This window comes from Callithrix jacchus, chromosome 6, assembly GCF_049354715.1.
Source record: "Callithrix jacchus isolate 240 chromosome 6, calJac240_pri, whole genome shotgun sequence".
NCBI lineage: Eukaryota > Metazoa > Chordata > Mammalia > Primates > Cebidae > Callithrix > Callithrix jacchus.
Window position 1 is genome coordinate 44112492 of NC_133507.1, and position 27110 is coordinate 44139601.

The window sequence follows — 27110 nt, forward strand, 5'->3', positions numbered from 1 at the left end:
TGACCAAAATAATAAAGTGACTATACTTTTTTTTACTCCTGAGATCTCCTTACTTTTACTTTAGTGATATTCTTGAGGGAAACTCTGAAATATTTAGAAAATGACTATGAGGGCTTGAATAGTCTGCTATTCCAAACTAAAGTACAGTACGTGGTTTAAGATTGCATTCAGTTATTTATCAAGCATATTCCAAAACTACATCCTTAGACATAAGTATCTGACATTACCAAATAAGTATATGCAGTACTAAGACATTATACCATTTGTAAGTGAGACAGAAGCACTGTTCAACTATTAGAAATCTCTGGCACACTCTAGGCTCACTGTAACCTCTGCCTCCCGAGTTCAAGCAATTCTCCTGCTTCAACTTCTCAAGTAGCTGGGATTACAGATGTGCGCCACCACATCCGGCTAATTTTTGTGTTTTTAAGTAGAGACGGGATTTCACCATGTTGGTCAGGCTGGTGATCTGCCTGCCTCAGCCTCCCAAAGTTCTGGGATTACAGGCGTGAGCCACTGCACCCAGCTTCACCTATTTTTCTTAAAAGCAGAAAAAAATAATATCTACCCTGTTAAATCTGATAAAGCGGTCCTTAAGGAAAATTGTAATTCAAGGAACTTAAGCTTTTTTTTCTTGTTTATTAGCATGTCTAGATAAATGCTCTGAATAACTGTCAGGAATCTGTCCTCTAAGTGTAGTCCCTGGACCACTAGCGTCAGCCTTACATAGGAACATGTTGGAAATGAAACCTCTGGGGACTTTCCCACACCTACTAAATCAGAAAATCTGAGGGTATACATAGAAATATAATTTTAACAAAACCTCCAAGTGAGTCTTATGTATTCCAGATCTGTCTGGATTTAAAGAAGACAGATATAGCTAATCCTAGCAGTGTATGGCTATATTTATAGGGTAATTTTTTTCTTCCTGTTGCTGTAAAACTCACTTGATATAAGGATCAAGCTTTTCTTTCCCCATAGAATTTCTGAGTTGCATTTCCTGGATACATTAAACTACTCACCCTTCTTTGTTTTTTTAATTTTCATAAATTTCCTATCACCTGTTTTCATAAAATTATTTAACACTTGTCTTTTGGTTTCTAATTTTATAACTCTTTAATTTATCTGCATTATCTAGTTTCTGCTCCACTCTATTTCTTCTTCAAGACTTTTCAAACTTTAATGTGCATATGAAACAACTTAGGATCTTGTTAAAATGCATATTTAATTCAGTTACGTGAATGTGGGACCTGAGATCCTGCATTTCTAAAATGTTCCTGGATGATGTTCATGCTGCTTATGCAGAGACCAGACTGAGTAGCAGCATAATTATTTCAGACAAATCGAGACACAATTTAACAAATGTTTAAACAATGATGTTAAATATACTGTCTTCAATAGGTTTAATGGTGGCCTCTCCAAAAGACAAGCCTACCCAGGACTTGTGAATGTCACCTTGTTTGTCAAAAAGGTCTGTGTACATGCAATTAAGTTAAAGACCACAAATTGAGATCATCTGGGATTTTCTTAGTGAATCCTAAATATAATGATCAGATGTGCTTATAAAAGACAGAAGAGGTCATGTTTGGTGGCTCATCCCTGTAATTCCAGTACCTTGGGAGGCCAAGTCACGCAGATCATTAGACCAGGAGTTTGAGACCAGCTTGACAAACATGGTGAAACCCCGTTTCTACTAAAAATACAAAAAAAATTAGCTGGGTCTTCTGGCATGCACCTATATTCCCAGCTACTCAGTAAGTAGGTTGAGGCAGGAGAATTGCTTGAACCCAGGAGGCAGAGGTTGCAGTGAGCCAAGATGGCACCACTACATGCCACCCTGGAGGACAGATCAAGACTCAATCTCAAAAAAAGCAAAAGAGAGACAGAAGAGAAGAGTATGTGAACACAGAGGAGAGCCATATGAAGGCACATACAGAGATTTCAGTAATGCAGCTCCAAACCAAAAATACCTGGGACCATCAGAAGCTAGAAGAGGTAAGAAAATATTCCTTCCCAGAGACTTTGGTGAAGTATGGTCCTGCCAATCCCTTGATTTGGGAATTGTAGCATCGAGAGAATACATGAAGAAACAAATTGCAATTGTTTTAAACACTCAACTTTTTAGTGTTTTTAAATGACAGTTCAGGGAAATTAATCAACTATCACATGCCCACAACCTGTAAATAAATGTTTCTTTCTTACGTAGGTGTTGTTCAGCAGAATTCAAATTTTCAACATGAAGGTATCTACCACATATGATAATTCACGTATAGTTCTGGACAATATTTGGAGATGCTTAGATAAAATACAAAATTCTGTGCTCATATAGATTAAATAGAGAGGAAAGAGAAGGACAATAAAAACAATAATAAAAATAAATAAATACCAGGCTTAGTACAGTGGCTAATGCATGTAATCCCAGCATGTTGGGAGGCCAAGGTCGACAGATCACAAGGTCAAGACATTGAGATCATACTGGCCAACATGGTGAAACACCATCTCTTCTAAAAATACAAAAAATAGCTTTGCGTGGTGGCATGCACCTGTAGTCCCAGCTACTCTGTAGTTTACGGCAGGAGAATCGCTTGAACCTGGGAGAAGGGGGTTGATGTGAACTGAGATTGTGCCGCTGCTCTCCAGCCTTGCCACAGAGCTAGACACCATCTTAAATAAATAAATAAATAAAAATATATATACACACATAAATATATATATTTTAATACAATGTTAGAAAAAACTGCTATGCAAAAATAAAGCAAGGCAAGGGATATCAAAAATACAATAAAGAATGATGACTGTTGCAATTACAAATATGGAAGTCAGGGTGGGCCTCAATGAGAATATGACTGTTTGAAGAAGACTAGAATATAACTTGAAGGAGATGAAGAGGAGGTTATTCATGCAGTTACCTTCTGAAGAGCACTTGAGGTAGAAGAAACAGGCACTTCAAAGGCTGAAGGGCTGAAGGAGAAATACCTGACATGCTCAAGAAACAATAAGGTGCCAATGTGGCTCTAATAGGGTGATAGTAATAATGAAACTAGTTATAATGGTAAATATTAATAGCTAATATTTATTTAGTACTTAGTTTACTATATTTTAGACAACTCATGGGTTACTTTAATAAATGTTCCTATAACCTCACTAGTCAGTGACTTATACTCACTTTACAGACTGGAAAGTTGAACCTGAAGAAGTGAAATCACTTTCCTAAGGCTAGATAGCTAGCTGGTGTGGAAGTCCTGATTTACATCTGAAGTCTGTGTACAAAGTGATTCCTTTTGATCAGGACACATTAATGACTCCTAATTGGGTGACATTAAGAAATGTTATTTAGAAGATTAATGGCAAATATTTAAAAATAATTAAAACTGTATGAGCAGAAAATTCTTACTTTAGCTTTCTCATATAGAGGTTAGAAGATAGAATTCCAATAAATGAAAAAGCTGAGCAAACTAAATTCAGCTACTTTCCTTGCTCTCGTCAGAGAACTGAAGTTGTATACAGGATAAACTCTCACCCAAAATCTGGAGAAAGAAGAGATCTCAGAGAGCCACAGTCAAAATCTGCTTACCTGAAGCACTGCCACTAGACACATAAACTACTATGAATAATTAAATAGTAATTTAATTTTGCTAAATTAGTTGTGTCTGAATGTGAGTTAGCCCATGAGTTTAAAACTTTTGGAGGCCACAGTCTTACCAGTCTCCACACATTTGTGGATTTTACCTTATAGGACACAACATATTTTCCAATGAAGGGCCCATAAAAAACTCCCAAATGCTTTTAAACACTGAATTACATTCTACATAACCAAGGTTTACTTTTCAGTGGAAAAGACTTGAGCAGAGTCTAATCCCACTTGGGTAAATAGTCTTTGACCAATTCTAGCCCTCTGTAACTTTTATGTCTCTCCTAAATGAGAAGGGCAGGAGAAGGTGAAACAAAAACTCCTGAAATGTACATACTAGGGACAAGGGCCAATACAAGACTAAGATTTAATCATACAATTTTGGAAGATACGCTTTCTTCTGTACCTTACTACCATGACAACAAGTCTCTTAAATAATTACAGCTTAAAGAACTACTACAGCAAGAAAAATGAGGACAGCAAAGGAATTTGAGGCCCCTGGCACCTACAGCTACAGCAAATGTTAAACACAGACCAACTCCTAGCAATATTAACGTAAAACCTCACACTAAAGGTCTATTTCCTTGTTTCCATCACTCCCAACATGATGCCCAGATTTCAGTAAGAAATTACAATGCAAACAAAAAGCAAGAAAATCTACACTCTGAAGAGGCAAAGCAAGCATCAGAACTATACTATTATTTTATGCTATACAGATTTTGGAATTACCAAACAAGGAATATAAAACAGCTATTATGTTGTAAATGTAATCAAACAGAAAAAAAACTATGCCAAAGCAGATGGTTTATGTAAGCAGAAATGTAGAGACTCTAAGAATAATAAAAAAAAAAAAACACATGAAGTCACAAATGCTGCTACAGAAATGAAGAATATCTTTTGAAAGATCATTAATAGACCAGAAACATCCTGGGAAAGAATCAGTGTGCTTGAAAATATGTTAATAGACACTTAGCAAATGAAAATGGAAAGAGAAAAAGAATGACAAAAATAGAACAGAACATTGAAAACTGTGAGACTACTTTAAATGGTGTTAACTTATGTTTAATTGGAAATCCAGACAGAGAATAAAGAAAGAAAAGAGCAGAAAAAAATACTACAAGTAATTATGGCCAAAAATTTTCCATAATTTTGACAGATATCAAACCTCAGGTTCAGAAATTCAGAGAACACCAAGCAGAATAAATAGCAAAAATTCTACACTCAAGCATTTATTACATTCAAGCTGAAGAAAAATAAAAACACAAAAAAGACAAAAGACAAAATGCCATACCTATTAAAGAACAAGAACAAATATTGTAGACAATTCTCAACAGAAAGAAGGCATGCAAGAAGAAGTAAGTGAAATATTTAACACAATGAAACAACACGCTATCCTAGAAAGAAATCTACACTCTGAAGAGAAGGAGAAATAAACTTCAAGACAGAAAGAGAAATCAACATTCTCAACAATATACAAACTGATGAAAGTCATCACCAGTAGACTTGTACTGCAAGAAATATTATAGAATTTTTCAAGGACAATAAAATGACAATGACACAGGACAGAAACTCAGATCTACATTTAAAATATGCATCAAATACAGAACACAGATAAATAATATATTTCATTTTTCTTATTCTTAATTGATAACTGACTGACTAAAGTAATAAATTGACCATATATTGGGTGGTTATATATAGCTTATAAATAAATAAAATGAATTCTAGCAATATCACAAGTGATGGGAGTGAGAAATTAGGTATGCTTTTTTATGAAGTTATCAACACTACATGCGAAGGAGTAAGGTGCTATTTGATGACAGACTAGTTTAAAATTTATATTGCAGGCTCAGTGTGTTGGTCAGCACTGTGGGAGGCTGAGGCGTGTGGATCATCAGGGCAGGAGATTGAGACCATCCTGGCCAACATGGTGAAACCCCATTTATACTGAAATACAAAAAATTAGCTGGTTGTGGTGGTGTGCACCTGTTGTCCCAGCTACTTGGGAGGCTGAGGCAGGGGAGTTGCTTGAACTGGGAGGCAGAAGTTGCAGTGAACCAAGATCACGCCACTGAACTCCAGCCTTTCAACAAAGAAGACTCCATCAAAAAGAAGAAAGAAAGAAAGAAAGAAAGAAAGAAAGAAAGAAAGAAAGAAAAGAAAAGAAAAGAAAAGAAAAGAAAAGAAAAGAAAGAAAGAAAGAAAGAAAGAAAGAAAGAAAGAAAGAAAGAAGAAGAAGGGAGGGAGGGAGGCAGGGAGGGAGGGAGGGAGGGAGGAAGGAAGGAAGGGAAAGAAAGAGAGAGAGGGAGGGAGGGAGGGAGGGAGGGAGGGAGGAAGGAAGGAAGGAAGGAAGGAAGGAAAGAAAAAAAGAAAGAAAGGAAAGAAAGAAAGAAAGAAAGAAAGAAAGAAAGAAAGAAAGAAAGAAAGAAAACATTATATTGCAAACTCTAAAAAACAAAAAATTATACAATATTTTCAAATTTCAACAAAAGTAAACTAGAAAATAAGAAATAGCTAGAAAATCTACAAGTATTTGGAGATCAAAATCATACTTCTAAATAACAGATAGGTAAAAGAAAAAGTCTCCAGAGAGATTTTTTAAAAATATTTTGAAAATGAATGAAAATACAATTTAATGTGGGAAATATGACTGAAGCAGTTCTTTGAGTAAATATATAGCATTGAATACATATATTAGAAAAGTGGATAAAATCAGCAATCTAAGCTTCAACAATTAAAAAGAACAATTTAACCCTAAATAAGGCAGAAGAAAAGCAATAATAATACTTAGAAAACACTTCAATGAGAATTTCAGCAAGACTTCCTGAAAGAAGAAAACCAACAAAGAAAATAAGAACATCAAAATTTAGTTTTATGGAAAGCAAGAAAATTCATAAACGTTACCCAATTAAACCAAGAAAAAAAGACAAAAGACACAAGTTACATATTTAAGAAGTGAGAGATCATCACTACTAATCCTATAAATTTTAACAAGATAACAAGTGAATATTATGAATATTTCTATGCACATATCTGATAACTTAGATAAAATAATACCTTGAAAGACACAAACTACCAAAACTCACACAAACAGAAATAAAATATAGATCATATACACAGTCTACACCTATTGAATATGTAATTAATTACCTTAAAAAAAAGCATCAGGACCACATGGATTTCACTTGCAAATTCTTCCCACTCTTAAGGCAATTGATGGTAGTTCCTCCCAGTCTCTTTCATAAAGAAGAAGCATAGAAAACAATTGCTGACTAAGTGCAGTGGCTCAGGCCTGTAATCCCAGAACCTTCCGAGGCTGAGGCAGGCAGATGGCTTGAGCTCAGGAGTTTAGACCAGGCGGCAACATGGCAAAAACTTGTCTCAAATAAATAAATAAATAAATAAATAAATAAATAAATAAATAAATAAGCAAGCCAGGCATAATGGTGTGTGCCTATGGTTCCATCTACTTGGGAGGTTAAGATAAACAACACCAGCAACAAAAAACAATGTACACAGGAAACAAATAGCGTGATGAATGCAACAGTACCTCACATCTCAATACTAACATTGAATACAAATATACATTCTTCTCATATTTGCAAAGACAGTTCTCCAAAATCGACCATATGATTGGCCACAAGTCAAGTCTTATATTTAAAAAATAAAAAGTAAAATTGTACCAAGCATTTTCTCAGAGCACAGTGGAAAAAAAAGTTGAATAAATACCAAGGACAACACTTTAATCTACACAAATACATAGAAAATAAACATGTTGCTCCTTAACAACTTTGGGGTAAACAATAAAATCAAGGCAGAAATAAAAAATATTTGAAATAAATGAAAACAGAGATACAACATATCAAAACCTTTGGGATACTGCAAAAGCAGTGTGAGAGGAAAGTTTGTATCATTAAATGTCTACATCAAAAAGATAGAAAAATCTCAAATTAACAACCTAACATTGTAACTCAAGGAACTAGAAAAACAACAGAAAACCAACCCCAAAGATAACAAAAGAAAAGAAATGAAGATCAGACCAGAAATGAATGAAACTGTGATTAAATCAAGATACAAAGAATCAATGAATCAAAATGCTGTTTTTTGAAAGGATAAGCAAAATCACAGACTGCTAGCTACACTGTTAAAAGGATAAGAGAAGATTCAAATAAGTACAATCAGAAATGGTAATGGTAACATCACAATTATTACTTGAGAGATACAAAACACCATCAGAGGTTACTATGAACACCTTTGTACACACAAACTAGAAAACGTAGAGGAAATGGATAAATTCATGGAAACATACAACCTCCTGAAATTGAATCAGAAAGAAGTAGAAGCATTGAACACATCAATAGCAAGTAACATAATTGAATCAGTTATAAAAATTATCTCAACCACAACAACAACAACAACAACAACAAAAAAAAGCCTAGGACCAGAGAGATTTACATCCAAAGTGTACTAGACATACAAAGAAGGGGTATCAATCTTACTGAACCTATTCCAAAATATCAAGGAGAAAAGCTTTTTTGTTAACTCACTATATGAATCAGGTGTCATGCTTATACCCAAATCAGGCAAAAACACAACAAAGAGAGAGCACTATAAAGCAATATCACTGATGAACATAAATGCAAAAATTCTCAACAAAATACTAGCAAACCAATTCCAACAGCATATCAAAAAATAATTAACCATGATCAAGTGGGCATTTTTCAGGAATGCAAAGATGTTTTGCCATTCAAAAAACAATAATCACGATTCACCAAATTAACAGAATGAAGTTCAAAAATCGTATGATCAGCTCAGTTGATGCACAAAAAGCATTTGATAAATCCACCATCCCTTCAGGCGAAAAACTTTCAACCACTAGGCCATAGAGAGAATGTATTTCCAAATAATAAGGACCATCTCTGTGACAAACCCATAGCCAATATTATGCCAAATGGGCAAAAGATGAAAGTATTTCTCCCAGGAACTGAGACCAAACAAGAATGTCTGCTTTACTACTCCTATTCAACATAGTAGAAATCTTAGCTATAACAATCAGATAGAAGAAAAAATTAAATGCATCCAAGTTAGTAAATAGGAAATGAAATTATCTCTATTCACTGATTACATAATCTGATACTAGAAAACTCAAAGGACTACTATCCCTGATTATTGACTTCATTCAAGTCCCAGGATACAAAATCAATGTACCAATATTAATAGCATTTCTACACAAATTTCTACATTCATGCTGATGACCAAGAACTCAATTCCATTTACAATAGTCACACAAAAAATAAAATACTGAGAATCTATTTAACCAAGGAGGTAAACAATATCTACAAAAACTACAAAATGCTGATGGCAGAAATTGTAGACAATACCAACAAATGGAAAACTATTTCATGCTCATGGATTTAAGGAATCAATAGTGTTCATATTACCATTCTCCTCAAAGTAATCTACAGATTCAGTACAATTTCTCTCAAACTGCAAACATCATTTTTTTACAGAGATGAAGAGTATCCTAAAGTTCATATAAAACCGAAAAGAAGCTGGACTAGCCAAAGCATTCCAAAGCAAAAAGAACAAATCTGGAGACTTCACATTGCCTAACTTCAAATTATACCATAAGGCTATGGTAACAAAAACAGCATGGTACTGGTACAAAAATAGACACATAAATCATTTGAACAAAATAGATAACTCAGCAATAAAGCCACATAGCTAAAATAAACTGATCTTGGATACGTTTGACAAAAATAAACACTGGGAAATGGCACCTTATTCAATATATGGTGCTGGGAAAATTAGCTAGCCATATGCAGGAGAATGAAACTATCCTATCTCATTACATACAAAAATTAACTCAAGATGGATTATAGGCCTAAACCTAGGACATGAAGATATACAAAGGTTAGAATAAAACCTAATAAAAAAGCTCTCCTTGACATTGGTTTAGCCAAATAATTTATGGCAAAGACCTCACAAGCAAATGTAACAAAAACAAATATAGACAAATGGGACATAATTAAACTAAATAACAAAACAAAAGAAATAATAGACAACCTACAGAATGGAAGAAAATACTTACAAATTATGTCTCCAACAAAGGCTAATATCAAAAAACCACAAGGAACTCAAAGAAGTCAATGGGCAAGGCACCAAAAAAACTATTAAAAACTGGGCAAAGGACATGAACAGATATCTCTCACAAGAAGAAATACAAGTGATCAACGAAACACATAAAAAATGCTTTACATCACTAATCATCAGAGAAATGCAAATTAAAATCAATATGAGATATCTTACACCAGCCAGATGGCTTTTATTAAAAACTCAAAAAACAACAGATGTTGGTGGGTATGCAGACAAAGAGAAATGCTCAGTCACTGTTGGTAGCGATGCAAAGTAGTTCAACCTCTATGGAAAACAATATGGAGGTATGTCAGAGAGAACTAAAAATAGTACCACCATTCAACATAGTCTCACAACTAGATATCTACCCAAAAGAAAAAAAGTATTGTATAAAAGAGACACCTGCAGTTATAGGATTACCGCAGTAGTATTTACAATAGTAAAGTCATGGAACCAACCTAAGCTTCTATGAGTTGACTGGATAAAGAAAATGTGGACAAGAAGCAGAAAATCATATATTGAATATTCTTATTTATTAGCAGGAGCTAAACAAGGTGTAAGAATGAACGTAAAGATGGAGAGAATAGCCTCTGTGGATTCCAGAAGAGAAGAGGAAGGAAGAGAGGTGAGGGTTGAATAATTACCTACTGGGTATAACAATCAATATTTGGCTGAAGGGTATACTAGAAGCCCAATCTTAACCATTACACATATACGGTGGCACAAATAAGCACATGTACTTCATGAATTTTTAAAAAAGTGTATCAATATTAGTTCCTAGATGGACTATTTTAATGCCAAATAATATTAGAAATTTTCTGTGAGATATTTGCGGACTATCTTCTATTATTACAATTTGTCTGTAAATAAAATTACTGTAAAAATAAAGTTACTTAAACTAAAGAAAAACATTAGGAATTCTGGCCAGATTTGAAATTAAATTTATATTCATATAAAAAGTTAATAAGAATTTTATAGTAAAGTAATCAATGTTGTTTCTTTTTAAACAATAATGAAAGAGGAAACAATTTCTCTTCAGGACATTCCTGCTAATTTATTATGTTCTAGTGGTTTAGTCAGAATATCAGAATCAAAAGAAATCAGGAGAAAGAGCAACGACTTTGGACTTCTATTAATCTGCATTCCAAAGACTGAGCCTTCTAATTGCTGACTCTGAACTAAATTAAACAGACTTTTAAAATTCATAAAAGGAATAAAAATGTATTTCCTTAATGGTACTATTATAAATATTTAGCCAAATAAATGTTTACAATACTTAGCACACATTCAAAATGCCTAGTCTAAAGTGGGTTTTCAGTTTTAACTGTAGTCCATATCCTTTGTCTTACAAAATACGAAAAGTGTTATTAGGGAATTGCTTATAAAATGTTTCAATTTTTTTAATAGCTAGAAAACAGAGGAACACAAGAACCTGAACAAGAGAACTTATTGATTGGCTTGAGAATTCCAACTTTTCAAAAAGCAAGTTCACAATTCTTCTCCTATTTACCCACTAGAAAGAATGTATAAGAAAAAATAAGCAATACAAAAAGCTAAATGTAAACTTTTTTAAGATTTCTGACTTTTATTGCCCTTAGAGTTAGGATTTTCTTTAGAATTCCATGATGTCCTTTTGCATGGTTTTTTTTGACTTTCCAATTCCGTATTTTTACTGACTTTCACACACTGGGAGTTTGAGACACATTTGACTTTGGCTAGATCTACCTCTGACCTCAAGCACATCCTAATATAACAAGTATTGATCATATCCATTCCAAATTACGCTGGCTGCATCTAACAAAAATTATCTCACTTCAGTGATGCAAAGACATAATCTTAAGAAAAGTCAAATTGCCCCAGCTGATTTCACTGACTTCTAGTTTCATAATTCCTGTCTGATAAATGTGTTCATGTATATATGTATGCATTTATATATGCATATTTGTGTATTTTATGTATGGTATCTATGCTTAATACATCAGAAGGTATACAAATGTGCTTGTATATGTATATGCACATAAACATTTATGTGCATATGTCTACCTTTTTATTTATATGTGTCTTTTGCCACCTTTTTGTTCTTACTGAGCTTGGCCAGACTTGAATTAGATTTTCATAGTTTATGGTGAATGGCTTCTATGCAGCATAGCCATAAAAATGTTAACATAGAACTTAAAGTAAAATAAATTATCTTCGTTTTAAAACTTAAAAATGTTAATAACTGTTACACCTCCTTGATAGTATCATGAAAACCAATGGTGTGATGATAAGGGTGGTTTTAAGGGACAAAAATTGTATAGTTATTCATGGCACATTATTACACTAGCCAAACATGTAGGTGGAATTCATTAGTACTTCATTATATTAATTGCACTCAAGCACACTTAAAATAATTACAGAGTACTTAGACTTGGAATGCTCTTAATTTTTAAAATAAATTACTATTAATTTATGCAGATTTATATGTCAACAATTTTGTGGTGTATTATTGGACAATAAATTATATCCCTGATGAACTTAGATAAGTAATGGGTAAGTAGGGGGATAAGGAAGATAGGTAATTTGTAGATACCTGGGAGTTTTTATTCATTGGGATGGAAACCCTGTGACAGCAACCCTGTAGGGATATTAGGTCAACACCACATGAATTTTTGTGAACAATTGAAATGTCTATGTGAGAGCAAACTTTTACACATGTAACATAAATATAACAAAGATAGCAAATGTGAGGAAACAGCCAAGGTTAAGGGGATCAGTAGGTAGGGAAGCTTGTCTCTCAATTGACATGATTTTGGATGCATTGGCTCAGCTTCTACCTAACTCCCAAGTCCAACTGTATCCACCATTGATGGAAGTCTTAAATGTTCCTTTCTTAGGGCTTATGGCATTGTTGTTTCTATAATGCCTATGTTCCTGGGATGAATCATATTTAAGTAGGTATTTGTTACATGTGGTGAGCTAAGAAGTGAAATAAATTCAACATTTCAGAGAGAAATCAGCTGTAACACTTGCTTCAGGAGGACAAAATGCATAGCAAACGCAAGAGTTTCACACACAAAAAAAAGACAGATGAAGTCCTGGGATATTTTGTCCTACTGTACAGTTTTGTGCAGTTGCAAACTTAAAATAATACCCTGCCTGCTATGACCTTGGGACGTGGCATACTTTTACAAGTAGTTCCAGCAGTTTCAGTTACTGAAAGTAAAACCTTTTTCCTACTACTGTAGGTATATAAAAACAAACAAACAAACCTTTTGAGAGACTGCAAAGAAAATGAAGAATAAATTGTATGCCATCAGATCTCCAACAAGAATAATCCCACATTTACATTATTAGTACAGTAATATGTAGTATGTAATACATATTCCTGTAAATATAAATCTAGCTATATGAGATTTCATGCAGCAAAAAATGTCTTGCTGCTGAAAAAGTTTGAAACCCAATAGTCTTCTGAAATAGTTATCTTAGATCAGACTGTCTTCAATACTTAAAAGATAGCATAGTTCACCTTACCGAAGCTCTGTTGAGCCTCACCTAAAACATGAAGTACAGAGATTTGAACACCTTCTCATTTGTGTTTGTCTGTGAATCTGTTAAGTAGTAACGTTCTGATAACCAAATTGAATGTTTTCATGATAATAAATTCACTAGTAAATGATATTTAGAAAGAAAACTAGAAAAATAATGACATTATTCTGGCAATAATAAAGCATTTAACATTTTATTCAGTCTAAATGTGGTGATTACCTTAAAATTATTTCTTATGGCAATGCAATACTGCCGAAGAAAGAAGCTGTTTCATCAGAAACTGACAAACCACTTTCTGTAATTCAAACAAGGATACCTTTATGCCTAATCAAAGGAGGGACAATAGTGATGTCATCTCTTAATGAGCTACAGATGGAGCAATCAGTGAGCTACAATGACTTCCAGAGCATAGATGTGCTGTGGAAAGGGCACTGTGGAAGATGTGGCTCTGCCAAAGTTTAAACAGATGCTAAAATTTTAGGCTTACCGGAGAAAAGAGAGAAGCTGATTCATTAAGGTTTTCCATTCAGAGATAACACAGAAAACCATAAAGGCAAAACAATAGGAAAAGGACCAGAGAAAAGCAACTGAGACAGAAGGAGATTGGTTTCCAAATTTAAGTGCATCCGTTATGTAAGTTGACCCTGTAGCTCTGTAGAACTACCTTCTGGTATAATAGAAACAAAAAAGAAAAAAAAAAGTAAAAAAAATACAGTTTATTTTGTAAAGATTACTCAGTATATCATAACATTTTTATTGCTCTCCCAAAAGTATTTTCTAGAAGTATATTAAATTTCACCGTTATGCCTTTAATGGCACTTTAACAGATAAAGAGATCTGCCTAGTTTATAATAAAACCTTGGAAGCTTATGATAATCACTAACCACATTCACATTTTTACGAATATCTCTCTAAATTTGGGGCAAGATATTGTGGCCTACCCCCTGTACCCTATCACTCACAGTGGTAGTTTATCCAATTAAATTGCAAGATTGTCCACTCTAAAAATGCATTACCTAAAATCAAACAAGAACTCACTCTTTTATATAACTCTTTTTTAAAAATTAAATAATTCATTTACATATATATTGTTCCCCAAAGATTTCTGAACACACATTTGAAATCACACTCTGGAGAAAAAAAAATATTACTATTATAAAAGGAATATGCGCCAGGCCACGGTGGGTCACACCAGTAATCCCAGCACTTTGGGAGGCCAAGGTGAGCAGATCACCTGAGGTTAGGAGTTCAAGACTACCCTGACCAACATAGAGAAACCCCATCTCTACTAAAAAAAAAAAAATACGAAATTAGCCGGGCATGGTAATGCATGCCTGTAATCCCAGCGACTCAGGAACCTGAGGCAAGAGAATCGCTTGAACCTGGGAGGTGGAGGTTGTGGTGAGCTGAGATTTTGCCATTACACTCCAGCCTGGGCAGCAAGTGTGATTCTCCATCTCAAAATTTAAAGAAAGAAGAAAAAGAAAAACAAATATGAACAGGAAATAGAGTAGAGTAGACTGAGGAGCATTGTCTACAAGATAGTCAATAGAAATCAAATTTTTATGATTATTCCAAACTTCACAGACTAAGAATCTAGAGAGTGGAAAAAGTTCAGGAAAAAAAATTCTTATTGGAAAACTGTATTAGTCAGGGTTCTTTAGAGGAACAAAACTAATAGGATGTGTGTGTGTGTGTGTGTGTGTGTGTGTGTGTATGTGTGTGTGTAGTTTATTAAGTATTAACTCACAGGATCAAAAGGTCGCACAATAGGGCATCTGAAAGCTGAGGAGCAAGGTAAACCAGTTCAAGTCTCAAAACTGAAGAACTTGGAGTGTGATGTTCAAGGGCAGGAAGCACTCAGCATAAAAAAAAGATTTAGGTTGGGAGTCTAGGCCAATATAGTCTTTTCTCATGTTTGTTTCTTTGTTTCTGCTGCTTTATATTCTACCCCATACTAGCAGCTGATTGGATGGTACCCACCCAGATTAAGAGTGGCTCTGTCTTTCCCAGACCACTGACTCCAATGTTAATCTACTTTGGCAACACCCTCCTAGACATACTCAGGATCAATTGTTTGTATCCTTCAGTCCAATCAAGTTCACATTCAGTATTAACCCTTACAAAAACTAAATGTCTAATGTAAAATATCTGTGCTATAAGCTAATGGTGTCCCCCACCAAAATTGATATGTTGAAGTCCTAAACCCAGTGCTTTAAAATGTGACTATATGTGAAGGTAAGGACTTTAAAGAAGTAATAAAGATTAAATAAATTCAGTGTGGTGGGCCCTAATCCACCAACTGGTATCCTTATAAAAGTGGAGATCAGAACACAGATATATATAGAGGGAAGAAGTTGTGAAGATACAGGAAGAAATGGCCATCTGCATGCCAAGGGGAGAGGCCTTAGAGGAATCTATCTTGCAAACACTTTGATCTCAGTGTTTAGCCTCCAGAACTGGGAGGTTTATTTCTGTTATTCAAGTCAGTCTGTGGTTTTTATTATGACAGCCCTAGAAAGCTAACACAATCTCATTCATGTATTTTTCTCTCTGCTCTGATTACAAAGAGGAAAATTTTCAGAAAGATTATTTTCTTTTGCACAAAGATGATAAAAAATGTAGAAGTTATAGTGAGCTAAATCCCTTTTTATAATTACCAAGATTTAGTCACAGATGAGCTTAGATAAGGCAACTGGAGTTAATAACAGAAAACATGTGTACACAGCACTTTTGACTCCAAGCAGCCAAGGTGTAGTGTGGTACCCACAGGAATTCAGAAAATGCAAATTGCAAAAAAAAATTTCAAAGTTTTTTCATGAAGTAGAATGAGTGCTTAAACCATTGTGTTATTATCAAGAAATGATTAATGTTTGAAATGTAATAAAATGATACTTTACTTTGTTTTTTTTTAAGGTTATCATTTTCTGGAAAATATAAATGAATTAAATACATGTTAAATATAATTTAAAAGTTATTCTCTCCTGTGGAAAAGTATAGCTTATTTTTCCTTATTGCCCAATGAAGGCATCATATGACATAGGCATTATACCTAGGAGAAAATATACCAGCATTTCCTTGGCCCATTGCAAAGACAAAATATAACAGAAAATGTCAGATTACTAAGATAAATTTGTGCACAATCATATGCATATGTCATTTCCTGCAATGTTGTCTCTGTTTCCCCAAATCTAGAGTTCTGGAAGGAATACAATGTGTATTTTGATTGGCAAGATTTAAATACCAGTGAGCAAGGTTTCTGTTAATCTCCAAGGATGAGAGATTACACATTTCCAAGATTCTTATGCAGTGAAGGACAAGGACTCAGAAATCATCTCCCGAGTCAGACTTCATGGAATTTATCTCCAAGCTGCTGCTATTCTCTGAAAAGGACACAGGATACATGTGTCCTTTTCAGAAGACTAATCCATTCCTAGAGGGAAATTTGAGATGCGAGGGGAGTAAATAACTAACTGGTAGTTCCTGTTGAAGTTAAAGACTGAGCTGTGATTGAAATGCAAGTTTCTAGCCTTCAGTTTTCTTCTCATTGCACTCAATCCAGGGTTGAAGAGAATTTTTGAAGAGTAGCCAGAACTTTTAAGTTAAGAGCTAGCATTTCTGGTTTCAAGATGTTCTGGGAAGGGATAATTACTCCAAGATAAAAAAGATTTTCTTCGTTTTACTTCATCAGTATAAGAAGCTCTGGTGTCAAAAACCTTGCCCCGGGGTTTGCCTTGATTCCCATCAGGCTTAACCTCTGAGTTTAGAGCCATTTTCTATTTTCTGTTTCATTTTATTTACCTCTCTCCATCTGTGATTAAGGTTCTAAAACAGAATAAGCATGAATGGAAAAACAAACAAACAGAAAGACAGGAACTACTTTTAAGAATCATTCCTCAGTTCTCAGATTTTCTGTTTGTAAACAACAAAATAATTTCTATGTCTGTTTTACCATAATTTTTTTAAATGTTTAAAAGTGAAGCATATAAACAATTATTTACTAATCTCAGTAAGAATTAAATCCTTCCAGTAGTGATGTCACCATTGTAAGTAACTTTAAATAATTCTTTTTTTATTATTATTTATTTAATAGCATCAACATGCCTTTTGCAGGGAAATTTTTGCTTTGGTACTACATAACATGAGCAGCTGCAAAACTTGACATCCTGTGTGGAAACTCTTTACTGGGCATGTTGTTAATCGGTGTTAGGTAGACTTTATAATGGCAATAACACACAGTCTGAACTGTACATGTAGTCAGTATATACACATTTGAGAATGTCTAGAATGGTCGTGAATCTGTGAAGCTTGGGAGCCTGAGGAACCATGGTATCTAATAGCAAAAATTATTGCAAAATTCACTTGTAATGAAGACTGTCTCACAGAACTGAGACCCTTGGATCCCTGGAGAATATATTGGTTTCCTATTTGCTGCTATAACAATTTTACACATTTAGTAGCTTAAGATATAGCAAATTTATTATCTGACATCTCTAGAGGTCAGAAGTTCAAAATGTATCTCAGCAGGCTAAAATCAGGGTGTCTGTGGGGTGTGTCCCATTTTGAAGGTTCTAGTAGTGAATCTGCTTTGTTTTTTTCCCCTTTTCCAGCTTCTAGAGGTCAGCCCCATTCCTTGGTTGTCACTCCCTTCTAACTCCAAATCCAGCAATAGCCATTCAAGTATTTCACATTTCAAATCACTCTGATAGAGACTATTCTGCTACTTCTTTTGTAATTACATTGGGCCAATCTCAGTAAGCCAGTATGCTTTCCCTATATTAATGTCAGCTAACCAGCAAACTTAATTCTATTACGACCTGTAGACAGCATTTTCTTTTTCCATGTAACCTATATACAGATTCTAGGAATCAAGATTTGTGCATCATAGGGTGCCATTTTACCTCATATTTGTAGAAGAAATATAAGTAGAAATAGCTCTAAAGCAACCGAAATAAATAAAATAGCTATAATAGTTAATATTTCCTAGGAAAAAAGAAAATAAAACATAGCAACAAAGGATGAAAGTAGGGTGCAAATCATTCTACTATAAAGACACATGCATATGTACGTTTATTGCAGCACTCTTCACAATAGCAAAGACTTGGAGCCAACCCAAATGCCCATCAATAATGGATTGGATAAGGAAAATGTGGCACAAATACACCATGAAATACTATGCAGCCTTAAAAAAGGATGAGTTCATGTTCATTGCAGGGACATGGATGAAGATGGAAACCATTATTCTCATCAAACTAACACAGGAACAGAAAACCAAACACTGCATGTTGTGACTCATAAGTGGGAGTTGAACAATGAGAACACATGGACACAGGGAGGGGAATATCACACACCAGGGCTGTCAGCTGGTGGGGGGCAAGGGGAGGAATAGCATTAGGAGAAATATCTAATGTAGATGATGTGTTCATGGGTGCAGCAAACCACCATGACATGTGTATACCTATGTAACAAATCTGCACTTTTTGCACATGTATCCCAGATCTTAAAGTATAATTTTTTTAAAAAAGTAGCTATAAACATCTGCAAAATAAAATCAAATGAAAGTAGAAGTGGTTTATGGCTCAAAATTTACAGATGAGAGGCCAACCCTACTTCAAAGCCACGTTGATTGTCATGCCCACACCTGGAAAACCTGCCAATACAACCTCAATTGGCAACTTCAGAACATGACATTCTAGTCCCTTCAGAACCACCAGAGTGTTTTTGTAATAGTAGAAGAAAGGGAAAACATCTTATGGTAGGCAGAGAGAAACAAATGAGAAGCGTTGATGAAACTGTGTTGGTGGATGTTGAATTAGAAATTCACTAATTTATAATTTTTACTATATTTACTCCCATAGCCAGTTATTCTTAACTGACTCCAAAACATAATAACCTTTATTTACTTTAAAAATATAGAAAATGTAACTCCCTTCCTGAAGATGATGATTTAGTAGGCCTTGGGGTGTTGCCATGTCTGTGAAGCTCTCTCCATTTTAGTAGCTGAACTTCTTATATTCAAGGTCTATATAATATTCCTCTGTACCTCCAATATCAATCACAGTTGCTGGAACCTTAAATGCCCCCAATGAATTTTAGTATAATGACTGTATTTAATAGAACATTATTAAAGAATGTCTGGTGTTGCTTTGGAAAAGTGTTATACCTTAAAAGGTAATTTCCGGCCATGATGTTTTTCATTACTCTGCAGGGACCCTAACAATTTGTACATCTTGTACTAATGTTGAGATTTTAAAAAATAAATTGTGTCAGAATTATGAAATTGCTACAAATTGCAGTCATTCTCTGAAAAGTCTATCTGTAACTTGAGTGTATCCCTGTCCCTCTGAGTCCTCTTGTCCTGATTTATTTTCTTATAACCACTTTACACATATATGTCAGTTTGTTAATGGACTCTCTCACATATATACCATACACCCAACAATAAGTGAAAGATTGTTAGCCTTTTTCCAATATCTTTGGGGAAAATATAATCATCTTTAGAAAAGGAGTTAAATTTTCTATGCCTTGGATCCAGAACAATGCCTCCTGAGAGGTATGTGCTCAATGAATATTTATTAAATGAGAAAATTATATAACGTGACAGAATAAAATCATTATAAAAAATTACCCATAAAAAATTTGTGCATGTCAAAAGTTTCTTAAGGGAAAGCAAAGCAAGAAAATTCTCACACGTAACAGGAGCTTTAACCCAACTACTTTGCTGCAAAATGTTAGAATCAGGCTGAAGCAAAGGGCATGTATTTTTATACGAATGTAGACTCTTCTAAATTGCAGAGAAAAAGTCACATTAAAAAAAACTAACATAATCCTTTTAAAAACATTATTTCAATTACATTTTTAAATGAGCTATTAATTGCTTATACCACAATGTATTGTTCAGCCAATTGTCTTTTGATATGCACAGAATTTAGCTTATATTTTAATCAACTCACGAAATCGCTCCTATGGTGTTGATAAACACTATGGTTCATCACAGCTTAGGAATAAGTCCAGGAAGGAAAAAGAATAGACAAGAAGGCTATGGGAAACTCTAAAGGACGAATAACCCACTAAATACATTTTATGAAATCATCAACAACAACAAGAGGCCAATTAAAAGATAAATGAAGCTTGAAGCTATAAATTAAAGGACATTTTAAAAATTTGATGAACAGATATGCGGACCTTATTTAAATTTTGAATGGTTGTATGAGTTTGTCTTGTTTTTTAACTAGGGGTTATCTTCCTTTAGATAGCAGTAAAAACAAGTGTAGATAGCATTTTTTCAGAGTTAGGATATTGGGCATTGGTATGAGGTAAAGATAGCAGTGAAGGGAATGACAGTGATGCTGAGAGAGCAGTTCAGATACTTCATCATGTCATTTAAACCAATAGGGAAGGAAAACAGCAGAAAAGGCAAAAAAAGAGTCAATAATCTGGAAAACATATTTAAACTCTGGAAGTCCTTCTGAGGTTTAAAGGGTAAAGTTGCAGTATAAACCAAGACACTGAAGGGTAAGTATGTATTATGAGAAATTAGGATAAACAGCATTAGTTTTTGAGATGGTGTATCTGTGGGTCCAGTTGGTTACTATGTGAATGGGTAGCTGAAGAAAGTAGAAGAGATTATTAATAGTTTGGGGGATGAAAAATCTATAAGATGTCTTTTGGGTCGGAAGGATGACTCATTAAATTAGCTACAATTGAGGTGAAATCAATTTTTTTCTGCTAGTGTGCTGGAATAATCATTAGATTCAAGAAGTTCTCAGCTCTCTCTAACATCCAGATCTGCACGAAACAGAGTGGTGGACATGGCTGACCATAGCTACCAATCTTGAGGTAAATGCCTGACACATTGAAATATAATTTTAAAAAGCTAAAGTAATGAGTCCCACACTTCAATATGTGTCAATAATTTTTTTCTATTCATTAATTAATGAGCAAAACAGTGAGATGTTCAAACCAGTTTGAAGAGGGTTTACAAGGCTAAGCAATATTAGGATAACAGGCTAACGTTCAATAGGCGCAAAGTCCTCATCCCTGGGGTACTAGTTCCATGTGAAAAATATATACAAGTTAACATGAAACATTACTAAGACTGAGACATTTAATAAATACAACATAAAAGGTGAATTAATTACATCTCCCAAGACAATCCTCAGGTGGCTTTCACTCTTTTTACGACAATGGAAGGTGTCTCATCCAAATTTGCCTTAATTCAAAGTGTATGAATAATTATTCTGACAGATAGAATAATTGCTCATTCTAAAGTACTCATCTTTACACAGAGGTTTATAAAAAAGATAATGAGGTTTATATAAAACAGCCAACAAAACCTGAACATCTAAAGTGTCATCTAATCACTCAATGACAAAAACTTTTTATAAAACAAAGTTAATAATAGCTTATTTAGGTTTTTTTCCTATCTATACTGTTGCCATCCTCATCTAAGCCATTATAATGTCTTTCTACATTTGTTCTTCTTGTCAGCCCAGCATTTGTTTCAATGCCAGATTTCTAATTTCTCTCTCAAAGAAACTTTCCCTCAACTCTTACTTAGCCACCAGGAACTTTCTATCCAAAAAAAGTTCTTTTTATTTGTTGCATTTGTTACTGCATATTTCCTTGATTGTGTGCATATTTATGATTTAACTGTTCTTTTTTTTTTTTTTTAAAATAATAAACTAGATTAGAGTATAAATATTATCTCTTTTATTCCTCCTGTATTTTCAGTGTCATTTTAAAAGGTGCCTGATATAGAGAAGATGCTTAATAATTACTTGTAGAAAAATAAATGATTCTACCTCTATCAGTTTTTTGAAGTACTATCAATAACTATGATGAAATTTAATCATACTTCTAGGCAAAATTCTTCTGGAAGGTAGTTAGAGTTTTATAACTTTTGGTGTTGTTGACTAAGCCCCGAAATACTAATATCTAACTGAACAAAGATTTACCCACATATCCAAACATCTAGTGGTGTACCCCATTAGTCATATTCATTTTCGGTATGAAAATTAGTGTGATTTTTTATCTTGTTTCATATCTAGGAAGTGCTTGAGCAGTACAAATCTTTCACCACGACATTACAGGTACTAAGTTTTCAAGCTCCTGTGAATAATTAAATTATAGGATATCACTTAGGGGAAGTTGTCTGAGATTATGAAAAGAAGAACAATTTGTTGTTTATTAATAGTCCTAACTTCCAAAAACAAAGGGTCTTGTAAAAGTATTTATCAAAATTGGCTCAGGAGTTAATGATAATATGAAATTCATATTATTTAATATTTTCTGTATAAATATTATATATATCATATATAATAATATATTCATGTTATTGCTATAACATAGTGCGTTTTCTCTAACAAAGAAGTTTAAAACCTAGAAATGTCACCAGTCACTCTACAGTTTCATAGTGGACAGCTAAGAATCATGTAAAGAATATTTACTCATTCTTTAAGTTATAGCTTTCTTTCACAATGACTATTACTACACTGCCATGCTGGAGATTCTCCCTTCTTTGTTGTTATTGTTTCATATCATTGCTTCCCAAACTGGGTGAATAACCTGTCTTCTTTAAGATAATCTTATTTAAAATAAAATCAATTTCAAAAGAACCTAATTGTTTATATATTTTTGTGACCATTTGAAAAATTTACTTAAATAAGTAAAACTCCTAAGGTCTTAAAACTAAATTTAAAGACTACTGAGAAAATTATACATACTGAACACGCTCATAATTACACATTTACATTATTACATACAATAGATAAGAAAGAATTACTAGAAATGCAGATCATGATGATGGTCTCAAAATTATTCTTATGTAATTACTAAGGCAATCCTATCATTAAACAAATACAGATGTATTTATTTTGCTTTTTAAAAATTTCATTTTCATGTAAAGTGAAAATAAATAAAATCCAGCATTAAGAAGAAAAAAGTGAAAGTAATCAATCTCTTCCCTCATAAAGTGTAGTTGCTTTGTTTTTTACCACAATATGTTATTGACTTCCAGAAGGCACATGAAAAATGCTTTAGCTTTCCTACTATTTGATTTTATTCACACATCTTCCTACTCAACTTGACCCTTCTCTCTCATTAACACTACCTCAAATAAGGCAAAAACATATCACAGATATGATGGCTTTCACAGAGCAAATATTTTTGATAAAATGATTAAAAATAGAACTAATGTTTCTTCAAAAAGCTTCAGCAGCTGCTGAAATGGACCTTGAGAAAGATTTGAAGAATCAGTTCCACCACAGATGGAGAAAATAAGAAAAGCACTGAAGTCAAAGCACGGTTTCACAATTTCTGACCAAACCAATAAAATGAACAAGAAGTTCCACTCTCTCCACCTGCTCCCAGGCAAGATTTTTATAACTTACCCTTGAGAACCATCTACAAAGAAAACAGATTTTCAAAACACAACCCTATATTTTTCTTCAATAAAGAAGTATATTGTAACATTATATGTTCTTCATGTTGCTGGGGACAACACACACATGCTGTACACCAGGATTTTTGTTTGCCAACATGGACATTAGTCAGCACCTTATTATATAGTTTACCAAATAGATGTAAATTCTGTATATTTTTATTAGGTTTATGATTCAATAGCAAATACCACCTCATTATATAGTTTACCATATAGATGTAAATTCTGTATATTTTTATTATCTTTGTGATTCAACAGCAAAACAGTTGATCAACACCAAATTGGCCACAGAATAAGTTTTATATATTCCCCATACTATTTACATGTAAAGTAGGATTCCTTTCCTAACATTTATTTAATACACAAAATACCTAAAAATAGGCAAGATTTCCAGAAAGTTGATAGGACAGACAATTTTGAACAAATATCTGTGGAGAAAAGTAGACTACGTATTTTTCTGTTTTTTTGTTGACATAGTTCTCAATTCAGATCCAGTGTGCAAATGAACTGAACAATCAGTAGTGCCCTAAACTGTACCATTTTGTCTCCTGACTTTACATTAACACTTAATACTAAACTTCAGTATGGTTGACTCCCCTCTTGCTATTTAATGCTAGCTTGCTAGACCTATTAGTTTTTGATAATTTAAAAATTTTTTTTTATTTCAATAGGTTTTGGGAGAACAGGTGGTTATGGCTTACATGAATACTTTCTTTATTGGTGATTTCTGAGATTTTGGTGCATCCATCACCTGAGCAGTGTACATTGTACCCAATGTGTAGTCTTTGATCCCTCACCTTCCTCCCACCCTTTCCCTGAGTCCCCACAGTCCACTATATCATTCTTATGCCTTTGCATACTCACAGCTTACCTCCCACTTATGAGTGAGAATATACAATGTTTGATTTTACATTTCTGAGTTACTTCACTTAGAATAATGGTCTTCAATTCCAACCAGGTTGCTATGAATGTCATTATTTTGTTAGACCTATTAATTTCAATCAGTTACTTGGTTTCCCTTCTAGACTGTTATTAGCAGGTTTTTTCTCTCTAATGGTTTAATGGTGTGTCAATTTGTATGAAGACCATAGGCATTGATTCACCAAGATTTCCATTTGCGTTACTGTATTTTCAAAGCAGAGATAAGATATGGATATTGGTTGGAGAGAGAATCAATGACTAAGTACAAAAAATGCCTGAAGGAACTGTTTAATGTGCATATGATACAGATATGAGTAATAGTATTTTTCTATTTGTCTTTTAAAATAAGCAAATCAATTATAATATAGAGAAAATTAGTCAAATCACAACAGTGTATATCAATCACAAAATTATAACTCAATACATTTTCACAAATCAAATATACATATGTGTGTGTATACACACACATATGTATATATTTATGTATGAATGTACTTTAAAGTAGCCCTCAGGTAATGCAAATGAAAACTGTAGTGAAATACCATGTCACATCCACTAGGATGTCTATAAAAAATACAGATAATAACAAGTATGGGTAAGGATATGGAAAAGTCAGAAACCTCATACACTGCTTGTGAAAATATAAAATGTTGCTGTTGCTTTGTAAGCAGTCTGAGAATTTCTTGGAAGTTTAAACATAGTTATCATATGATCCAGAAATTTTTTTTCTAGGTACATACTCAAAAGATTCAAAACATATGTCCATATTAAAACTTGTACACAAATGGTCATAGTGGCAACATTGAAAATAGCTGACATATAATATATACATATTATATATATAGCTAATAAAATATTATTCTTTTATAAAAGAGTGATATAATGATATATCCTATAGCATGGATAAGTCTTCATGAAATGCTAAATGAAAGAAGCAAATTATGAAAGACAAGATGTTTCACAATGTTTTTATAAGAAAATTTCAGAATGGACAAATCTATAGAGATGAAAAATAGACCATTGGTTGTATAGGGCCAGTGTGGAAAAAGAAACAGAGTGGACTGCTAATGGGTATGGGTTATTGTTTTTTTCATTAAGGGTAGTGATGAAAATATTCTAAAATTGCAATGATAGTTGCACAACTCTCAAAAATATGCAAATTACATTTCAATAAAGCTATTACTCAAGAAAACAGAAAATCTGCTTATCTCTTTGGAGATAACTGTAGTATCATTTTTATGTTTATATTAAAAAATGAAAAATAACAAAATATCAAGAAATAGAACATTACCGTTGCAGCAGACAGACACTAAAGGGATGCCAAATGATCTGATTGTTGTTTCACCACACAAGGGCATGAACCCCATTCGTTTTGCCTCTCCCTTTGAGAGGAAGTGAGACATTTGCCTTGCTTATGATCAGTAGAGTATGACAAAGGTGATAGCATATGACTCTCATAATTACATTGAATTATATGGCTAAAGTAATCAGGTGTCAATCTTGAGATTATATTGTCTTATAATCTCTTTCCTATTGGCCTTGATAAAGCAAGTGGTCATCATCATAACTTCTCTATGGAAAAGTCCACATGCTGCAGGTAGTCTCTACAAACTGAGAAACTCAGTCCTCTAACAGTAAGGTGGTGAATTCTGAAAACTTAAGCCATCTTGGGAGTAGAGTTTTATCTGGTTGTTCCAACAGATGAGAAAGGCCAGTAGACATTTTCTTTGTCTTTATTTTTTTCACTTTAAAATTTTGTATAGAAATGGGGTTTCACTGTATTGTCCAGGATGGTCTTGAACTTCTAAGCTCAAGTGATCCTCCCTCCTTGGCCTCCCAAAGTGCTGGGATGACAGGCATGTGCCACCCCACCGAGCACAAGGAGGTATCTTGACTGCCATTGACTGCTTAACTGCAGCCTGAGGAGGTTCTGAAGTGAAGTTCCTACCAAATCTGCCTAGACTCCTGACTCACAGAAACTGTGATATATTAAATATTTGGAATTCTTTTAGGCCATTAAGCTTGTAGTGATTTCATATGCAGCAATACATCCCTGATAATTTCTCCTCTCAAGCACTATAACCTTATTGTCACAGATGCCCAATATCTTAATTTCTAAACTGTTGAAATAGAATTGACTCTTTTAAAGGCATGTAGTTAGAATCAAAGACTATAAATATTTTTCCTGGTTTCCAGTGCCCAACATCATGGGTATGAGAGCAATTTCTTTTATGTGTAGTATTACTTGGTTCATCTCCATTACTGTATGGCACACCACTGTGTAAATAAATATACCAAAATTTATTTATCCACTTTGTTGTTTATTTACATGAGACTTGTTTTTAGTGTTTGAGTTATGTTGCTCTGAATATTCTTATTCAGATACCTGATTTCGGGTGAAATATACACAAACACACATATATTTCAATTGAACATACCTATAGACAAGATTTG

At 33.7% G+C, this 27110-nt stretch overlaps 1 protein-coding gene across 2 annotated transcripts in view; it reads right to left on the bottom strand.

Moving 5' to 3' along the window:
* ZNF804A (zinc finger protein 804A) overlaps positions 1-27110 on the bottom strand; it is a 309871-nt gene that overhangs the window by 117941 nt on the left and 164820 nt on the right. The window contains exon 2 of one of the 2 annotated variants that reach the window (XM_035304329.3): positions 6782-6867. The exons of the other annotated variant lie outside the window; for it this stretch is intronic. Within the exon in view, the coding sequence (XP_035160220.1) occupies positions 6782-6796 (15 nt within the window). The 5' untranslated portion in view covers positions 6797-6867. The remainder of the gene's footprint in view (positions 1-6781; positions 6868-27110) is intronic. 2 annotated transcript variants of the gene reach the window in all.